Source organism: Apus apus, chromosome 18 (genome assembly GCF_020740795.1).
Source record: "Apus apus isolate bApuApu2 chromosome 18, bApuApu2.pri.cur, whole genome shotgun sequence".
NCBI lineage: Eukaryota > Metazoa > Chordata > Aves > Apodiformes > Apodidae > Apus > Apus apus.
In genome coordinates, this window is record NC_067299.1 from 1,862,799 (window position 1) to 1,877,964 (window position 15,166).

Sequence of the window (15,166 nt, forward strand, 5' to 3'; positions counted from 1 at the left end):
TGTTCTTAAACCCAAACCACAACAGTCAAATGTTTGTATTGATGTAACAAAAGTGATTTCAGCCCTTGCATCCATTTCTGACAAGGACAACACAGCCTCAGAGATACCCTGCATCTTCAGGAAGAAAGCTTCCTTTGGTCTATAATGAAATTCTGTACAACTGCCACTCTGATTTAAATGGTTTAAAACCAAACCTGTATTTAAACAGATGGGCTTGCATTTGAAGATACAGACCAGAGAGAAAAGCTTCTCCAGTGGTCCTTCCAGAAAGGACACTTAATACCCCAGATCAGGTACAAAAGAGAGATGAACAGCTCCAGAAGGTACCTCCACAGCCAACACCCTCCTTCTTGGGCCAACAATGGAGACTAACAAGCACCACCATCTCTCTGCAGACAGTTTTCCACACAGCAAGCTGGGAAGCAGTTGCAACCAGAGCTGCTGCTCTTCATATTAGAAGGGGTCACCTTTGCAGCACTGACTGATCACAGGGCACCCAGCCTGGTTTGCTTCCCAGCTTGCAGAACCAGCAGCTCATGCTTCTCTGAAACCATTCCTTCCTCTTTGCTGAGGGGCTGCACAAGCCTAGACTGGGGACACTGACATTGCTGCATTTTCAGCATTTCCCAAGTGGACAAAGAGCTGCCCTGGATCAAGCTAGCTGGGTGTCCAGTTCACCCAGTATCCTCTCCTTCCTACTAACAGATGACTAGGGACAAGGAAAAACAGAGTTCTCTAGTTGTACCCCCAGCTGCTGAGTCTGACCTTTCCTCTGAACACTGCTCAGTGCAATGGACCTGCCTCCCACTTATTTGGTTTGTGTGGGGGTTTTTTTCCCCCCAAAATCTACTTATCTTTCATCTCCTGCACTATCCAGTTACAATGAACTTTGCATTTTAACACTTATGAACGAGACAGTCTCTTGATTTCAGTCTGCACTGACAGGTGCTCCCCCAGAGTCTTTTAGTGCAAAAACCAACAAAACCCCTCTGCCCTTTTCCCTTCTCCAGATCCCTTACCACTCTGCAAGCTCCCACAACATTCTGGTAGTTCATCTTTCTTGCTTGGCTTTTTAGTCTCTTTCTTTTTTGACGGAAAACTCCGAGCCAGTTACATTAATAACTTGTTAACTAGTAACTATCACTGAACAGAACCACTTCTGAATGAACATCTTCCCCTTAACTGCTTCAAACACCAACAGATCCTGCTCCACCTGACAGGTCTCTCCCCTAAACCTTGCCCATAGCTGCACAAACCCATTAAGCACTGCAGCAGGAACCCAACCTCTGAGACAGAAGAAATTCCCTCATGTGACATCTGGCAAAACTGCAGGGATAAAAGACTCGCCCAACCAGGGCAGGGAGCACTTGCCTCTCCGACCTGTGTTTTACCCACTGGGCTGTCCTGGTCACACGAGCACATTTGTTTTGGAGGGCAGGGTGGAAAAGCCGGTGCAATTCGGCGGGAAGGTGGCAGCAGCAGAAAATGGGAGCAGAGCACTTTAAGAGAGCCCTGTGAAGCTGTAACCTGAAGCCTGCCGAAGGCTCGGCCGGGGGAAGCAGCAAAAAGCAGATGTGGCCGCACCAAACCCACAGTGTCCCGCCTCACACCCCCGGGAGCCTCGGAGGGCATCGGCTGAGAAGAGCCCGAGGTAAGAGGCAGGTCCCGGCAGCGAGGGGAGCGCAGGGCACGGGCTGAGGCTGAGCAGCTGCCGGAGCACCTGGGGAAACGGGAAGAACGGTTCTTCTGCAGGTGTTAAAGGGCGGGATTCCCACCCAATGCGGCATCTCACCTCGGGCTGGGAGCCGCCACCATCGGGCTCCTCTGGGCTGAACTCTGCCTGGGGCTGGGGGGTTGTGCCCGCTGGCAGCGGCGCCGCAGCTGGGAACAGCTTCTTGTGCTGGTCTCAGCTTTGGTGGTGGTCGAACTCTCTGGAGCTGGTGGTTGCAAACAGCTCAGGAGTTAGTGCTGTGGGGTGGAGGGACCTCAGCGAGCAGCCTGACCTCCCGAGTGATGCTTCATAGCACCCCTAAAGTCAGAAGTGTTTATAAATGATGTGAGACTCCTGCCCCTCTAGATGGGAAGCAGAATATTTCCTTCACACCTGCAGAGGCCTCAGGAAGAGAGAACTCCAGGACACAAAAGTTCCTTCTCAGCTCATTTCTCAAAGTTTTCCTCCTGTACCTTCCTGACTGTAACATCACATACTCTTCACACTGTTGCTCTTTCTCTTCTCTTTAAAGGCAGTCACAGATTTTAGTATCATGCCTGCAACCATCCCACCTCTGCTCCAACCAAATTCTTTTCTCTGCATTTTTGGCTGTGTGCTGAGGGACATGCAAATGGAATCCAGATGTTCAGGCCAATTCAAACGCGAGAGCCTTTGTCTTTCTTAAATAGAAATTGCTTTTTGGCAAAGTTTGGGAAATATGAAGCTGGTGACAGTACTGGCAAAAACAATACAGTTCTGCAAAACCCATCTCTGCTCTCCTGCTCCCAGGAGCAGAGGTCATGTTGAGATTTTAACCTTTTTTTTAGAGAAAAGGTTATGCTCCATGGAAAACCTTCATCTCTAAAGTAGCCTGGGTCAAACCTCTTCTGCTCAGCATGCAGGAGTACTGATGGTGCAGGCATCCTCACAAAGCCCTCACCAAGACCCATTTAACTTAGACTCATGCAGGGCTTAGGATGAGAGGAAATGGCTTCAAGTTACACCAGGGGAGGTTTAGGTTGGATGTTAGGAAAAACTCCTTTACAGAAAGGGTTTCTAAGCACTGGAACAGGCTGCCCACCCCAGATGTGTCTAAGAATCCTATAGATCAGTGCTTAGGGATGTGGTTTAGCAGGGAACTGGTAGAGCTGGGTTAGCAGAGTTAGGTTTAAAGTTGGACTGGATGATCTTACAGCTCTTTTTCAAGCTGAACAACCCTATGAGTCTGTCATCTCCCTCACAACATGCTGCCTATTCACTGTAAAACTGCAATGACACAAGCAAACCTGACATATCCACTATCCTACCCCCAGCTGCATGAGTTTGTCTCAGTATAGTAAATCCTCTTGATACACATCTTCTGCACCAGAACACCTGCCCTGCTCAGCAGGTCACAGGATGCAAAGTGCACAGGAAAAACGAGGGTACCACTTCTGTGTCACTGTCAAAACACAGATGAACACTTAAAACCTCCACTGAGACACCTTTCTCCCCAAGGCAGAATTGCCTCTAGAAGTAAAGGGTTTTGGCAGGAAACAGTCACTGAAGTAAAACCTCTGCCCGAGCAAACCTGGGTCCTGAACTGGGGCTATTGTGGTCCTATGGCTTTAAGTTGTATTTCTACCAGCAGGCATGTTTTCTTTATAGCTGAATTTAATCTGAAACACATGTTCTTTCCCTACTTCACTGGATGCCTGGGTCACAGGGGTTAGTTAAATACAACCCTCTTCCTTTAATTTCTGGGGCTCTATATAAACATTGCTTCAGACCAGCCTTGGTGGCATCTGTTCTTGGGGCCATGGCACTGGTGCAGTAGCTCTGGGTTTACCCACAGTCAAACCCTGAGCTCCACTCTGCCCTTTGGACCAAGCAGAATTGTCTAGAAGGGCCACATATGCCAGTACTGGAGTGATTAGGAGTGGATTCCACAGAAGGAACAGCTTTGGGGAGTTTGGTACTCTTCTCCCACCTCTATTAAAGATGTTGAATAAGCCAGGCTCTGTCTTTCACTTCCTCTCTAGAGCTGGTCCAGCCCCTTTCCCCTTTTAAGAAAGCTCTCCTACTTTGACTTTACCAAATTGCAGATAAGCAGCAAAGGATGCACACAGGCTCCACAGCCTTCCAGGTACATGCAGACACAAGAACCATGATGCCTGAGGCAGGTAACTTGTAGAGCAGAGCAGCAACCAGGCAGCTTTGTCTTCTGCCCCGCTCAAAAAAATAGATTTGCTACCTTTTATGAATGAAATATTGAAGCTTTTAAAGTCTAGAACTCAGAAAAAAAAGATTTGATGCTTTTCTGGACCTTGGCACTCAGTAACTGTCAGTGTGGTTTGGGCCACACATCTGCTTTTGTGCTCAGGCACACCCAGGCATGTGTGCGTGCCCTATTTTTAAATCACTGTGGCCAGGCTGGCCAAATAACTTTGAACTAGAGAAGAAGAAAACCCAGCTAAGATCAGGTGTGTGTTCCACAACTGGGAAGGAGAAGCAGCAGCACATGGCAGTGCAGTTCCTGCCAGAAGCAGGGGCAGTGAAGAGCAGGGGTACAGATGTATTTGCTCAGTTGCTCAAGATACCTCTGTCTTGTTCCTGCTCCCTAGGTTCAGGCATGCAGATTCCTGTGGTTCTCCTTGTCCTGGGTCTCTTCACTGTCCCAAGCAGATGCCAGAACTCAGCTACTGAGCAGGTGAGTAGGAGGCTGCATGCAGAGAGTCAGGCAAGTACTTGGAGCAGGTAATTTAATGTTAGAGAATCTTATGCAAGGATTAACCACTACCCTCCTGAGTTACTAGGATTTTATTTAGCAACTTAAGGAGACTAACTCCTGCTTTACCTGGATAAAATCACAGCAGTTACATCAGGGGATGACTGTCAGGCAGAAATAGTGGATTTCAATCTGGGTGTTGCCTTTGGCTTTACTGGGACACTTTTAAAGGAAAGTAGCTGTTCCTACATTCTGTGCTAGTAAGATTAAACCAGCATTTCTGTAGATCATGGGATCTGCAGCTCGCTTGTATTTGAAATGTTGATCACAACTTGTGAACTGCAAGTCTACCCAAAGCTGTCCCTGTGCCTGCTAGAATTCTGCCACTGCTGATGGAGCCAATGCTGGTGAGGTTGAAGAGGAAGATCCATTCTACAAGAGCCCTGTGAACAAGCTGGCAGCTGCAGTCTCCAACTTTGGCTATGACCTGTACCGCCAGCAGTCCAGCCAGGTGCCCAGTGCCAACGTGCTGCTGTCACCCTTCAGCCTGGCTACTGCACTGTCTGGGCTCTCACTTGGTGAGTTCCTGCCCCTTTCTCTCCCGTGCTGTTTGCCCTGACAGGCTCCCCCCTCACCTTGCTGTCCTTGGTGTTGGCAGGGGCTGGAGAACGATCAGAAGATGTGATTTCTCGCGCTCTCTTCTACGATCTGCTTAACAAAGCTGAGGTCCACAACACTTACAAGGACCTACTGACCAGTGTGACTGGACCAGAGAAGAGCATGAAAAGTGCCTCCCGTATCATCTTGGAGAAAAGTAAAAGTCCTTCTTCCTCTCTATCAAATTTTACCTAGAGAACTAGCAGCAGATAGAACGCACTGAGTTCCAGCACACTCACAGCTCTGGCTCTGACACACTCCTGAGCCAGGACACAGACCCTGCAGGAATGCTGCTGCTGCTCCAGGAAAGGCCTGGAGAGTTTGTGTGCAGAGAAATAAAAGGCCAGACTTATGCACACAAAGACACTGGTGATAGAGCAGCTGACATGCAGAAGACCTAGAAGGAACTTGCTGAAAACTCTGCCTTCACTGTAGGATTTCTGGCAGATACTGCTAACTTCCAGGAACCACAAATCCCATTTCCTATTTGTGAGAGCATTCAGCCATATTCCTTTGTTTAATTCCTTGCAGAACTATTTGAAATGTCTGCTTCTGGCAATAAACATCTGCTGAGAAAGCTAGAAGCTATCTGTTGGAACCTGCTGGTTCCAAGAATCCAATAGGTTGAGTAAGCTGTAGTCATAAAGCAAGCTGCAGAAAGAAGAAAGGCTGATGGAGGCATAGCTGTGCCTGAGCCTTCTGCTCTTATCTCCTTTCTTTACTTCTCAGAAGAGCTATCCCATAATCCCACATGGGTGGCTAGAGGATTTGGATCAGTTTCCTCCATGTGCCATTCTTGTTCCAAGCAGGTCTCTGTATACACACAGCCACAGATGTTTCAGGGGAGAACTGCTGCTGGGCTTTGGATTGCAATCTGCTGAGACTGAGATTGTTTTGATAAGGCAGTTTAGCTGCAATATCCATGTTTTTGTTCCCCAGGACTCAGGGTGAAGCCTGGTTTTCACAGCCAGCTAGAGAAGTCCTACAAGATGCGTCTGAGGGCACTCAGTGGCAACACCCAGTTAGACCTCCAAGAAGTCAACAGCTGGGTCCGGCAGCAGACCAAGGGCAGGATCATGAGGTTCATGAAGGACATGCCCCCAGACGTCAGCATTCTCCTTGCTGGGGCTGCTCACTTTAAGGGTAAGAACGTTGTGCACTTGGTCACAAGAGGGTCCACCAGCACGTGTGACAAAAGATGCAAGGAAAGGCTCTCACCCCCAACAGAGCAAAGTGTCAAAGAAACAGTGCAAGAAGGAAGCATTTGAGAACATGTAGTGAAGAAATGCACGATACCTGACCAGAAATAGTCCTCCAGGGAGGAATTATTACTCTTGGGAAGCTGAATCCAGACCTTTTTGCAGTGAGAGACCAAGGAAGAAAGTTTAAACTCACAAACCCCCACAGATTATTACCACTCAGGGAAGGCACAGCTCAGAGTGTATTGAGCCTTCTTACCACTGCAGAGGGAAGGGAGGGAGGTACTGGAGAGCTGTTCTAGAACATGCTGTAAGCCCCTGTCCTGGAGAATTACTGCTTAGAGACAGGGAGCAAAATAAAGGGTGGGGAGAGAAGCAGTTTATATGCATTGACACAATCGTTACCCTTTAAAATACTTTTGTAATTACATAAGTACCCATCAGCTTCCCAATAGCTACTCCACCCACACACTGGCTTGATTTTTTATTTCCCATGCATCCAATTCTCAGATGAAAAGGAGGGGCCAAAGAGTGGCAGTAAATCTGTAGCTCAAATCAGTCTATTTCCAACTCTATCATCATTCAGTTATGCCTCAACTCTTAAAGCACAAATACTGTACATATCAAGCACAAAATTACTCAGCCACAGCCACAAGCCTGGTTTCATCTGCCATTATTTCAGAAAATCCTCCATTTTGCCTTTTTAAAAAACAGGGACATGGAAAACCAAGTTTGACACCAAGAAGACTGCCCTGAAGGACTTCCACCTGGATGAGGACAGGACTGTGAAGGTGTCCATGATGTCAGACCCCAAAGCCATCCTGAGATATGGTTTTGACTCAGAACTCAACTGCAAGGTCAGAGAGCAACTATTGCACAGTATCTCCTAAACCTACTGAGAACTGGCTCAGCTACACTTTCCTGTTAACCTGTTCCAGAAGACAGCCTTGCTTCTCCCATCAATCTGGTTTTGCAATCCCTGTTTTGAAAGGCTGTGTGTTGGTTCTTAGAATATCCTACTTCTACACTGGCCATGTGACAAGCAGTCCAGAATTTCAATGCTGCACAGGTCCTACCAGCCTGTATCATCTGACCTAAAGTTGGGCAAGAAGGGCAGGGCACACTCCTCACAACTTTCCCACCTTTACTTCTTTCAATAAATCTCCCACTGCAGCATGAGCTCAAAGGTGTTGCAGCTGAGAATCTCCCAGAGCAATACTGCAGTGCACTGCAGGGTCTGGAATGTCTGCTTTTGGCATGCAAGAAACATCTGCTGAGGAAGCTCAGTGCTATCTTTTGGAACCTCCTGGTTCCAAGAATCCAACGGATTCAACGGGTGAGACAGAGCACTTGCCATGTCATGGCAGGAGTGCAGCATGGGCTGATGAAAGCCTGGGTGCCAGAGAAGCCAAGAAGCACCACACCAAACAGGGAAGACCAAATGTTAACTGGAACCAGGCAGTGATGAAGTGGGTAAAACTGTTCATTACTGATGTGACCTTTTCTTGTTTGTCCCTGGCCTTGCAGATTGCCCAGCTGCCACTGACAGAGGGGATCAGTGCCATGTTCTTCCTGCCTACAAAAGTGACCCAGAATATGACTCTGATTGAGGAAAGCCTTACTTCTGAGTTTGTCCATGACGTAGACAAGGAGCTGAAGACTGTCCATGCAGTGCTAACCTTGCCCAAACTCAAGCTGAACTATGAAGAGGCACTGGGCAACACACTGAAGGAGACAAGTATGTACAACACACACCCTACAGACTGCTGGGGCTCAAAGCAGTGGGCAAGTTGCTTCCTGCTCTCAGAAGAATATGAAGCTGGTGGGTTATGAAGTTAGGTCCAGCTGTCAGTCTGTAGAGATTTCACCAGCAACTCAATCCCCTTGGTCCAGGACTCCTCAGCTTTTTAACAAATCTTTCCACCAAGCTCACACAGAGATTGAGAGGGAGAAGCTCAGTACAAAAAGGTGGAAGCTGCTTCTCCCTGCTGCCCCAACAAACCTCCAGCATCCCAGCACTAGCAGGACTGCTCCCCCACCTGCAGGCTGTCCTGGCAGCTAACAGAATTTTCTCTCTTCCCTCCAGGGCTCCAGGCACTCTTCACATCACCTGATTTCACCAAGATTTCTGCCAAACCCATAAAGCTCTCCCATGTGCAACACAAGGCAGTTCTGGAACTCAGTGAGGATGGGGAAAGATCCACACCAATCCCTGGAGCCAATGCTGCTCGTCTGACCTTCCCCATCGAGTACCATGTGGACAGACCTTTCCTTCTGGTCCTGAGAGATGATACCACTGGAACCCTCCTCTTCATTGGCAAGATCCTGGATCCCAGGAGTGTTTAGATCCCTTCACAATAATCTGCAATAGTAGGGCCCAAATGGAAAGGGTGGTGTTGGGAGGGATACTGGCTCCCTGCTCTGCTGCACAAAGACACAACTTGCAAATCTTATGCCTTCATGCTGCAATAAAAGAGCTTTTGCTATTAATCTCAGCCAGCCCCACTATTCTCCCTTGAAAGATTCTCTGCCTACATCACATGCCTTCACGTTTTCCCCAGATGAGCCCCAGTGCAGTTCTGTGACCTACATGCAAGCCTCAGCTGGTGGATACTGCATTTTTCCCTATCCCATCCTCCAACCTGACACCAGTTTATACTGAAACCCTCCTCACTGACAGGTCTGGGCAAGCAGCCCTCCAACTTCTGCAGTGCCCCCTCTTACAGCTTGTAAATTCACACTTCCCAGCCTGCTGCCTCAGCCCTGCCAGCCTGGTACACTGGCAAGAAGAAAAGAGCTTCACAGCATTAGCAATGACAAGCAGTGCAGTCTGGATGGCTGCATGTTCATCACCACCAGGGAGAGTCACACCTCCAGACACAAGCACCTCAAACATTTGCTTCAAACCCACATGCAGAGATCACACAACAGCCTCTCTTCCCACCACACCACACACAGACCCCTCATGTTAGAATTGGTCATTTTATTTACAGCAGTCTCACTAAAGAGCATTTCAGTTTGTTGTTACACACGATCTTCCAGCTCGTACTACATGGCTACCTTACCACAGAGAACTTAGCTTTGGTGGAAGATCACACTGCAGCTTCCTTTGACAGGGAAATTAAGTCCTCTGAAGGAGGCTTCTGGGAAGTTCTGACAGACAGGTCTTCATCTCTTGCAGTTCCTGGATCTGAGCACTCTGAGGGCCACAGTGCACTGACAAAATCTCCTCTGCTCTTTGAATCGTGCTCAGAGCTTTAGAAACTGCAAATCTGAAATGGGAAGAGAGTAAGAACAGAGGATACAAGATACTTAATTCAGCTCCTGGACTTACAAAAACCCTCTAATATCCCCCCCAACAAAAAAAACGTAAACCTGTTCACAGGTACTTTTCCTACCCTCTGCTGCCTTTCAGCACCAGGCAAATAGTCTGCCCTTCAGCTGGAAAGGGAGAATGAGGAGAAAAGAAGGTAAAATGGACAAAATCTTAAAACATTATGTTTGATTATAGGTACCCACTGCTTTTTCACTGCAGCTCCCACTGGAATTAATTCAGTTAAAGGGAGGTGTTGTGATAAGATTTTCAGCAGCAGTCAGGGGGATTTCCATACCAGAAGGGGCTAAAATAGAGCAAGAGGGTTTTATTTCTTCCCTTGAGAAGATGTCAGCAACATTATACAACTGAGAGATGAACACCAAGGGTGGCCAGTTGTCAGTAAAACACAATAGGACAGGGAGTAAATGGAGCCAGGGAGAAGAAAACAATAGACAGGCACAAAGCAGAGAAACGGGTCCAAAGAGAGTCATGAAGTGTAAGTGAATCCCAGTGGGATTAGTGACCTTGCACTTGAGTAATGGCCAACATCTGTACCTGTGCCAGACTGCCCAGGGTCCTTGTGAGACAGCCTGCAAGGTGCCAAGGACCTGATGTTGTGTCAGACACACAGGAGTGGTGCAGGGAGGGGACAGAGAATAAAAGCAAATTTACCCATTGAAGAGAACTTGTGCCAGCTTGAAAAGTTCATGACCTATTTCTACACTTGATGGCCCGTGGTGCAGTTCCACAATCTCAATACTCCTCTCCAGGTGTCTGGCTGCTTCTTGCCACTTCCCTGGTGGGAAAAAAACCAAAATAAACAACAAAAAAATTAGTCATTAGTAAGTACTTTCTAGAGCTACTGCCACCCAAAGAATCTGACAGGATTATACAACATGTGAGAAACTCTGTCCACAGCATTCCTGGGAGGCTGCTGACCTCAGAACCAGGACAGGGAAGTCTACAAAAACATGAGATCACATTGTTCACTGGCTGCTGGGAACACAGGTTTGTCTCAAGGAGTCTGAGAGCTCTGCTGTCAGCAGTAGAGAAATGCAGCAGCAGCAAAGTGAAAGGGCTACTCAGGGAAAAGCCTAGTCATGCTAAATTCACAGTTCAGAAAGCTAACGAGGAGACAATGCCATACCAAGGGTAGCATAGACCTCTGCCAGATGATCCTCCATCTCTCCCATCAGCAAATGCTCTGGGGATAAGAAGTTTCCAGCATCCACCTGACACTTCAGGAGCATTTTGATAGCCTGATCTATAACAAAACAGGGTATAAAATTAATCCTACTGGCCAGTCTCCAACTTTCCATGATCCATGAAATCAAATCAGTCCAACCTCATCTTTGCATCTTACACAGCTGCATTTGGGTTTGGGTTCAACGTTGAGCTGCCTTTTTGAAGGCAGTGTTGGCCTGACTCCCCCCAGGAGAGCAAGGTCTGGGAATGCACAACTCCAGAGTCCTCACCCTGAGTTCCTCTAGTGACTGTGGAACAACATGTGACTTGGATTAACACCTGGATCAGGGGTATGAAAACCCCTGCAGCTCAAGTCCCCAGGGACACCAGGCTGTATGCCAGAAGACCCCAGCCGCAGAAGCAACAGTGCCATCTCATGGCTGGAACTCCCGGTGTGTCTCATTCATCAGGTGCTGAGCTCAGGGCAGAAAGCTGAGCCTTACCAGCCCTCCCATCTCTCAGCAGTCCTGCTGCTTTCTGGACTCGTTGCTGAAGGTCCCCTAAACGGCACGACAGGCTCTCTCTGCTGACTGAGACTCCACAAGCTTCATCTGAACAGCAAAGCGTGTCTTCTCCCTGTGGAAATCATTCCTGTGATCATCCCTGCTCAGGTTCAGCTCCAAGCTGCCTTTCCACCCCCATTATCTCCGCACTGTGGCACAGAGATGCTCAATTGTTTCTCAGCTGCATTCATTAAAGTGACTTGCTTGTAAATTGTTGTTAGTTTATTTGATTCTGGAAGAAACTCCCAGGAATACCTATGACCATGTGAGCTACAAACAGCAACTGCTCACACAAAACACACCCTGTGTTGACTTCTCCCCATCTAACCCACACCACATTCTGTTTCCATTTGCATCCTGTGACTCTCTCCACATACAGACCCTGGATGTACAACTCAAGGTCTCCATTTTCTTTCCTAAATCTCTCCCTTCCCCTAGTCCATGGCCCTGATATTTTAATGTTCCTTCATCAAGTTCAAAGGGATTTTAACTTGCTGTTAAAGGCATTCTTCTCCTTATCATGCTGGAGGGCTGACATGCAAGGATACTACAAGAAAGCTGCTAAGAACAGTGAAATGTCTTAACTCTACAGGGGCTTTTGCCTTCTGAGCAGAGATCACAAACTAAGGTCTTAAACTCCTGACTTCCCCAGAGACCCAAATGTTATAGATCTTGATTATTTATACAATTGTAACTATGGAAGAACTACCTGCATTGGAGCCTGGCAGCTGGGACAGCAGAAAGAGTTTCTCAGGGTCAAACCACTCTTGCCATCACACTGTAACTCCTCCAGGCATGCCTGACAGTGACACTCAAAGAAATACTGTCTGAGAAGCTGTTGTCTCTCAGCAACCCTCATCCTACATTGGTGAGGTCCTGCAAAGGGATAGCAAGGGTGGGAAAATTGAGAAGAGATGTAACATCTTTTGGAGAGGACAAAACTGGAGACTGAAAATCTAGCAGCGGGCTCAGGAGAGAAAAATCTTGCATTGATATCTTTGATCAAGGCTTATCCATAAACAAAGATTCCAGCAACACTCTCCTGAGAATGATGGTATTGACAGCCATCAGTTGGCATGCCAAGTAGAGGTGAAGGATGCCTGTGCCTTGGGACAAACAGAGAGTTAAAACTTACCATAGCAATGGAAAATCTCTTGGCCACTTGGGATTGGCTGTGAGGCCCTGACAGTGGCAGCTGTCCCACTAAATGACAGGCTGGTATTGGGACAGCAGGAATGGTTCAGGAGGCTGAGGACAGGGAAGAAGGCTGTCGCCAGGAGCACAGGCTTCTTATTTACAACTGTACCATTTCCAGACCCTAAAGACAGAAGGAGAACAAGAAGGCTGAGAATGAATGCTCAGTTACCCACACAACTTATGCAAGGAGCACTGTGACACAGCACAGGCAGCAGCAGGAAGGTTCCTGGCCTATTGCTGCAATAAATAATAGCTAAATAGCTAAAAACCAGAAGGCTGCATGTGCATCGAAGAACAGGCCAGTGTGGGATTGCATTAAATTTTAAGCAAGTCATTCCCACCTGCAAGGGCAGCTTTTTACAACTGATAACTCAATTGCTTCACCTCACATAGGCAAGGAGAACACAGAAGAGCTGAAAAGTTCTTTGTCTTACCTGACTCCTGCAGGACAGTGATGGCTTGTGCATTGCACTGCAGCTGCAGCACGTGCCTCAGCATCGCCTCCGCCACCGTCTGCAGCTCTGGAGACAATTCCCCTGCTGTGTTTCCACCTGCCTTTGGTTTGGAGCACTCCTCAGACGATTCCTGATTCAGAACAGCAGCCTCCAGGCCAGCTTCTTGAAGTTGTTTACAGATAGCCACTACACTCAGCACGCAAAGGAACTTATGCTCAGGGCTGTGCTTCTCAGTGTGTGGCAAAAGGTTGAAGACAGCGTGGTAAGAGCTCTGGTACTGACCACTGTCACTACAACCAGGGATACCTCTGGTACCAGCTCTTGCATCTGGTGCCTCACTGAGACCTTTGCCTCTTGCCTCAGGGTTGTGAAGGTCTCTGTCACCACCGTGGGACCACTCCACCAGCCTGCTAACCTCTGCAAAGCCTGCCAGTAGAACAGTCCTGAAGGCAACGTGGCAGAAGACCCCCAGTGTGAGCAGCAGGGCTCCCAGGGAGCACTCTGTCCTGTGGTACTGCTCCCACGCCAGGTCTGCACAGCCCTGGCTGCAGTACTTTGCATAGCTGCACCCGGGGCAGGGCACTGAGGCCAAGAGCTGCCTCAGGCAACGGTGGCAGTAAAGATCTGCACTGGTGACTCCAGTGTCCCAAGCTGTTTCCCTGCTGTCCTGCAGAAGAAAGCTCTCCCCTGGGCAGAGCACACTTACAAAGGCTTCCTCTTTCAACAGGCTCTGTCCTGGCAGGATGTCCTGGGAGGCCACCAAGTGACGTCCTCTCTCTCTGTCAAAATTCAAGCTCACAGATGAAGATGCACCTGAAATGCTGCCATTCTCTTCCCAGATCTCTGACTTTCTTTGATTACCACCACACGATTCCCGTGCAGGCTCTGGACAGCTCTCTTTCTCATCTAGTTTAATCTTCAGTTGACTTAACCTTTTTAGCAATGTCTGGTGTGTAGGACTAGTCACGATCCCATCCACAGAAATTTTATCCTCCACCACCCTGAGGGCATCTGCTGCCTCCTGCAGCCTTCCCAAACACAGCAGACACTCAGCTTTCCGCAGCAAGACCTTGGGCAGCAGCCTGTCTGGATAGCCATGACTTTCAGCCCTGGCAATATCTTCCAAACAAACCTAGAAACACAGACAAAGCTTTTCAAGCTTACTTGAAAACCAGCTGAGATTCGTGCTCTTTTTATTTCCATCTAAGATGCAGAAGATTTCAATAAGACTGTTAATCAGCAGCTCCCACATGTGTCACCAACCTGTTGGCCAAATAAAGCCTCCAGGCATGGGATAAGAAGAAGGGAAGCAGGAACCCCTCAGAAAGCCTCAGTAAGGGCAGGAGCTGTAGGCACAGCTTGGGAAGCACATCTCACCTGCAGAGCCTTCCCCAGTAACCAAACACCCCTTTCCGAGGGCTCTGCAGACGTGCCCCCCCCGACCGACCATCCCGCAACCGCCGCGGGCAGCGCCGCGGGAGGTGCTCGGGCTGCCCCCTCCCTGCTGCCCGGGGGGACCCTCAGCCGGGGCTGCCGAGGGTCCCGCCGCCCCGTCACCGCGTACCTGGAAGTGCCCGAGGTGGAAAAGGGCGGCGGAGCGGTTGGCGAAGCAGACGGAGACCTCGGCGCTGCCGGGGGGCTCGTGGGACGCTGCCTGCGGAGGGCAGAGCTGCTGCCTCGGGGGGGCTCACCGGGGCCGCCCCCCGGGCCCGCTCCCCACGCGGGGCCCCGCACCGGGAGCCCCAGACCCCCCTGCCCGGCCCACCTACCCGCGAGTAGAGCCTGGCGGCGGCCCCGTAGCGGCGGCGGCCGAACAGCCGGTTTCCCTCCTCCCGGTAGAAGCGGGCGGCCGCCGGCTCCTTGTCCGTGCGCGCTCGGCGGCACAAGCCCCGCAGCGCCTCGGCCTCGGGCCTGCGGGGCAGCGGGGTCAGCTCCGCGCCGCGCCCCGCTTCCCCCCCGCGCCCCGCTTCCCCCCCCGCGCCCCGCCGCCCCCGCCGCTCACCGGAGGAGGCCGCAGCCCAGCCGCACCGCGTCGTGCAGCGAGGCCGCCGCCAGCCGCTCCCGCAGCGCCGGCTCCAGAGCGGCCCAGCGCCGGGCAGCGCGCTGCCGCCATTGCTCCGCGGGCAGCGCCATCCCCGCCAGCCTCGATGGCGGCACCCGGCCCCGCGCCCCGGGA

General features: G+C 49.8%; 2 protein-coding genes across 3 annotated transcripts; one reads left to right on the plus strand and one right to left on the minus strand.

The window, feature by feature from the left end:
• The first annotated feature begins 895 nt into the window (after positions 1 to 895).
• Positions 896 to 8,764, plus strand: SERPINF1 (serpin family F member 1). The gene is made up of 8 exons (XM_051636205.1): positions 896 to 1,651; positions 4,315 to 4,400; positions 4,795 to 4,996; positions 5,077 to 5,232; positions 6,015 to 6,218; positions 6,989 to 7,131; positions 7,802 to 8,012; positions 8,361 to 8,764. Exons 1-8 carry the CDS (start codon positions 1,573 to 1,575, stop codon positions 8,618 to 8,620), a joined length of 1,341 nt encoding a protein of 446 aa, XP_051492165.1. The 5' UTR covers positions 896 to 1,572; the 3' UTR covers positions 8,621 to 8,764.
• Positions 8,765 to 9,237: 473 nt separating this feature from the next.
• SMYD4 (SET and MYND domain containing 4) lies at positions 9,238 to 15,147 on the minus strand. Of its 2 annotated transcripts, XM_051636198.1 has the most exons (10): positions 14,993 to 15,147; positions 14,760 to 14,901; positions 14,555 to 14,644; positions 12,970 to 14,122; positions 12,474 to 12,656; positions 12,048 to 12,214; positions 11,279 to 11,411; positions 10,738 to 10,854; positions 10,263 to 10,386; positions 9,238 to 9,546 (listed from the first exon to the last, which is right to left on the minus strand). In XM_051636198.1, exons 1-10 carry the CDS (start codon positions 15,121 to 15,123, stop codon positions 9,396 to 9,398), a joined length of 2,391 nt encoding a protein of 796 aa, XP_051492158.1. In that variant the 5' UTR covers positions 15,124 to 15,147; the 3' UTR covers positions 9,238 to 9,395. The 2 variants fall into 2 exon arrangements, with proteins under 2 accessions (XP_051492158.1, XP_051492159.1); XM_051636199.1 differs by lacking the exons at positions 14,555 to 14,644; positions 14,760 to 14,901.
• Between the last annotated feature and the right edge of the window lie 19 nt (positions 15,148 to 15,166).

What these genes read in the sequence shown, in the direction of transcription:
- SERPINF1 (XM_051636205.1), top strand. Translation starts at nt 1,573, where the DNA reads ATGTGGCCGCACCAAACCCACAGTGTCCCGCCTCACACCCCCGGGAGC. An exon ending in ACTGTCTGGGCTCTCACTTG is followed by an intron (nt 4,997 to 5,076) that starts GTGAGTTCCTGC and finishes TGGTGTTGGCAG; the next exon opens with GGGCTGGAGAACGATCAGAA. An exon ending in ACTCAGAACTCAACTGCAAG is followed by an intron (nt 7,132 to 7,801) that starts GTCAGAGAGCAA and finishes CTGGCCTTGCAG; the next exon opens with ATTGCCCAGCTGCCACTGAC.
- SMYD4 (XM_051636198.1), bottom strand. Translation starts at nt 15,123, where the DNA reads ATGGCGCTGCCCGCGGAGCAATGGCGGCAGCGCGCTGCCCGGCGCTGG. An exon ending in CTGGGCTGCGGCCTCCTCCG is followed by an intron (nt 14,902 to 14,992) that starts GTGAGCGGCGGG and finishes GCTGCCCCGCAG; the next exon opens with GCCCGAGGCCGAGGCGCTGC. An exon ending in AGAGGTCTATGCTACCCTTG is followed by an intron (nt 10,387 to 10,737) that starts GTATGGCATTGT and finishes TTTTCCCACCAG; the next exon opens with GGAAGTGGCAAGAAGCAGCC.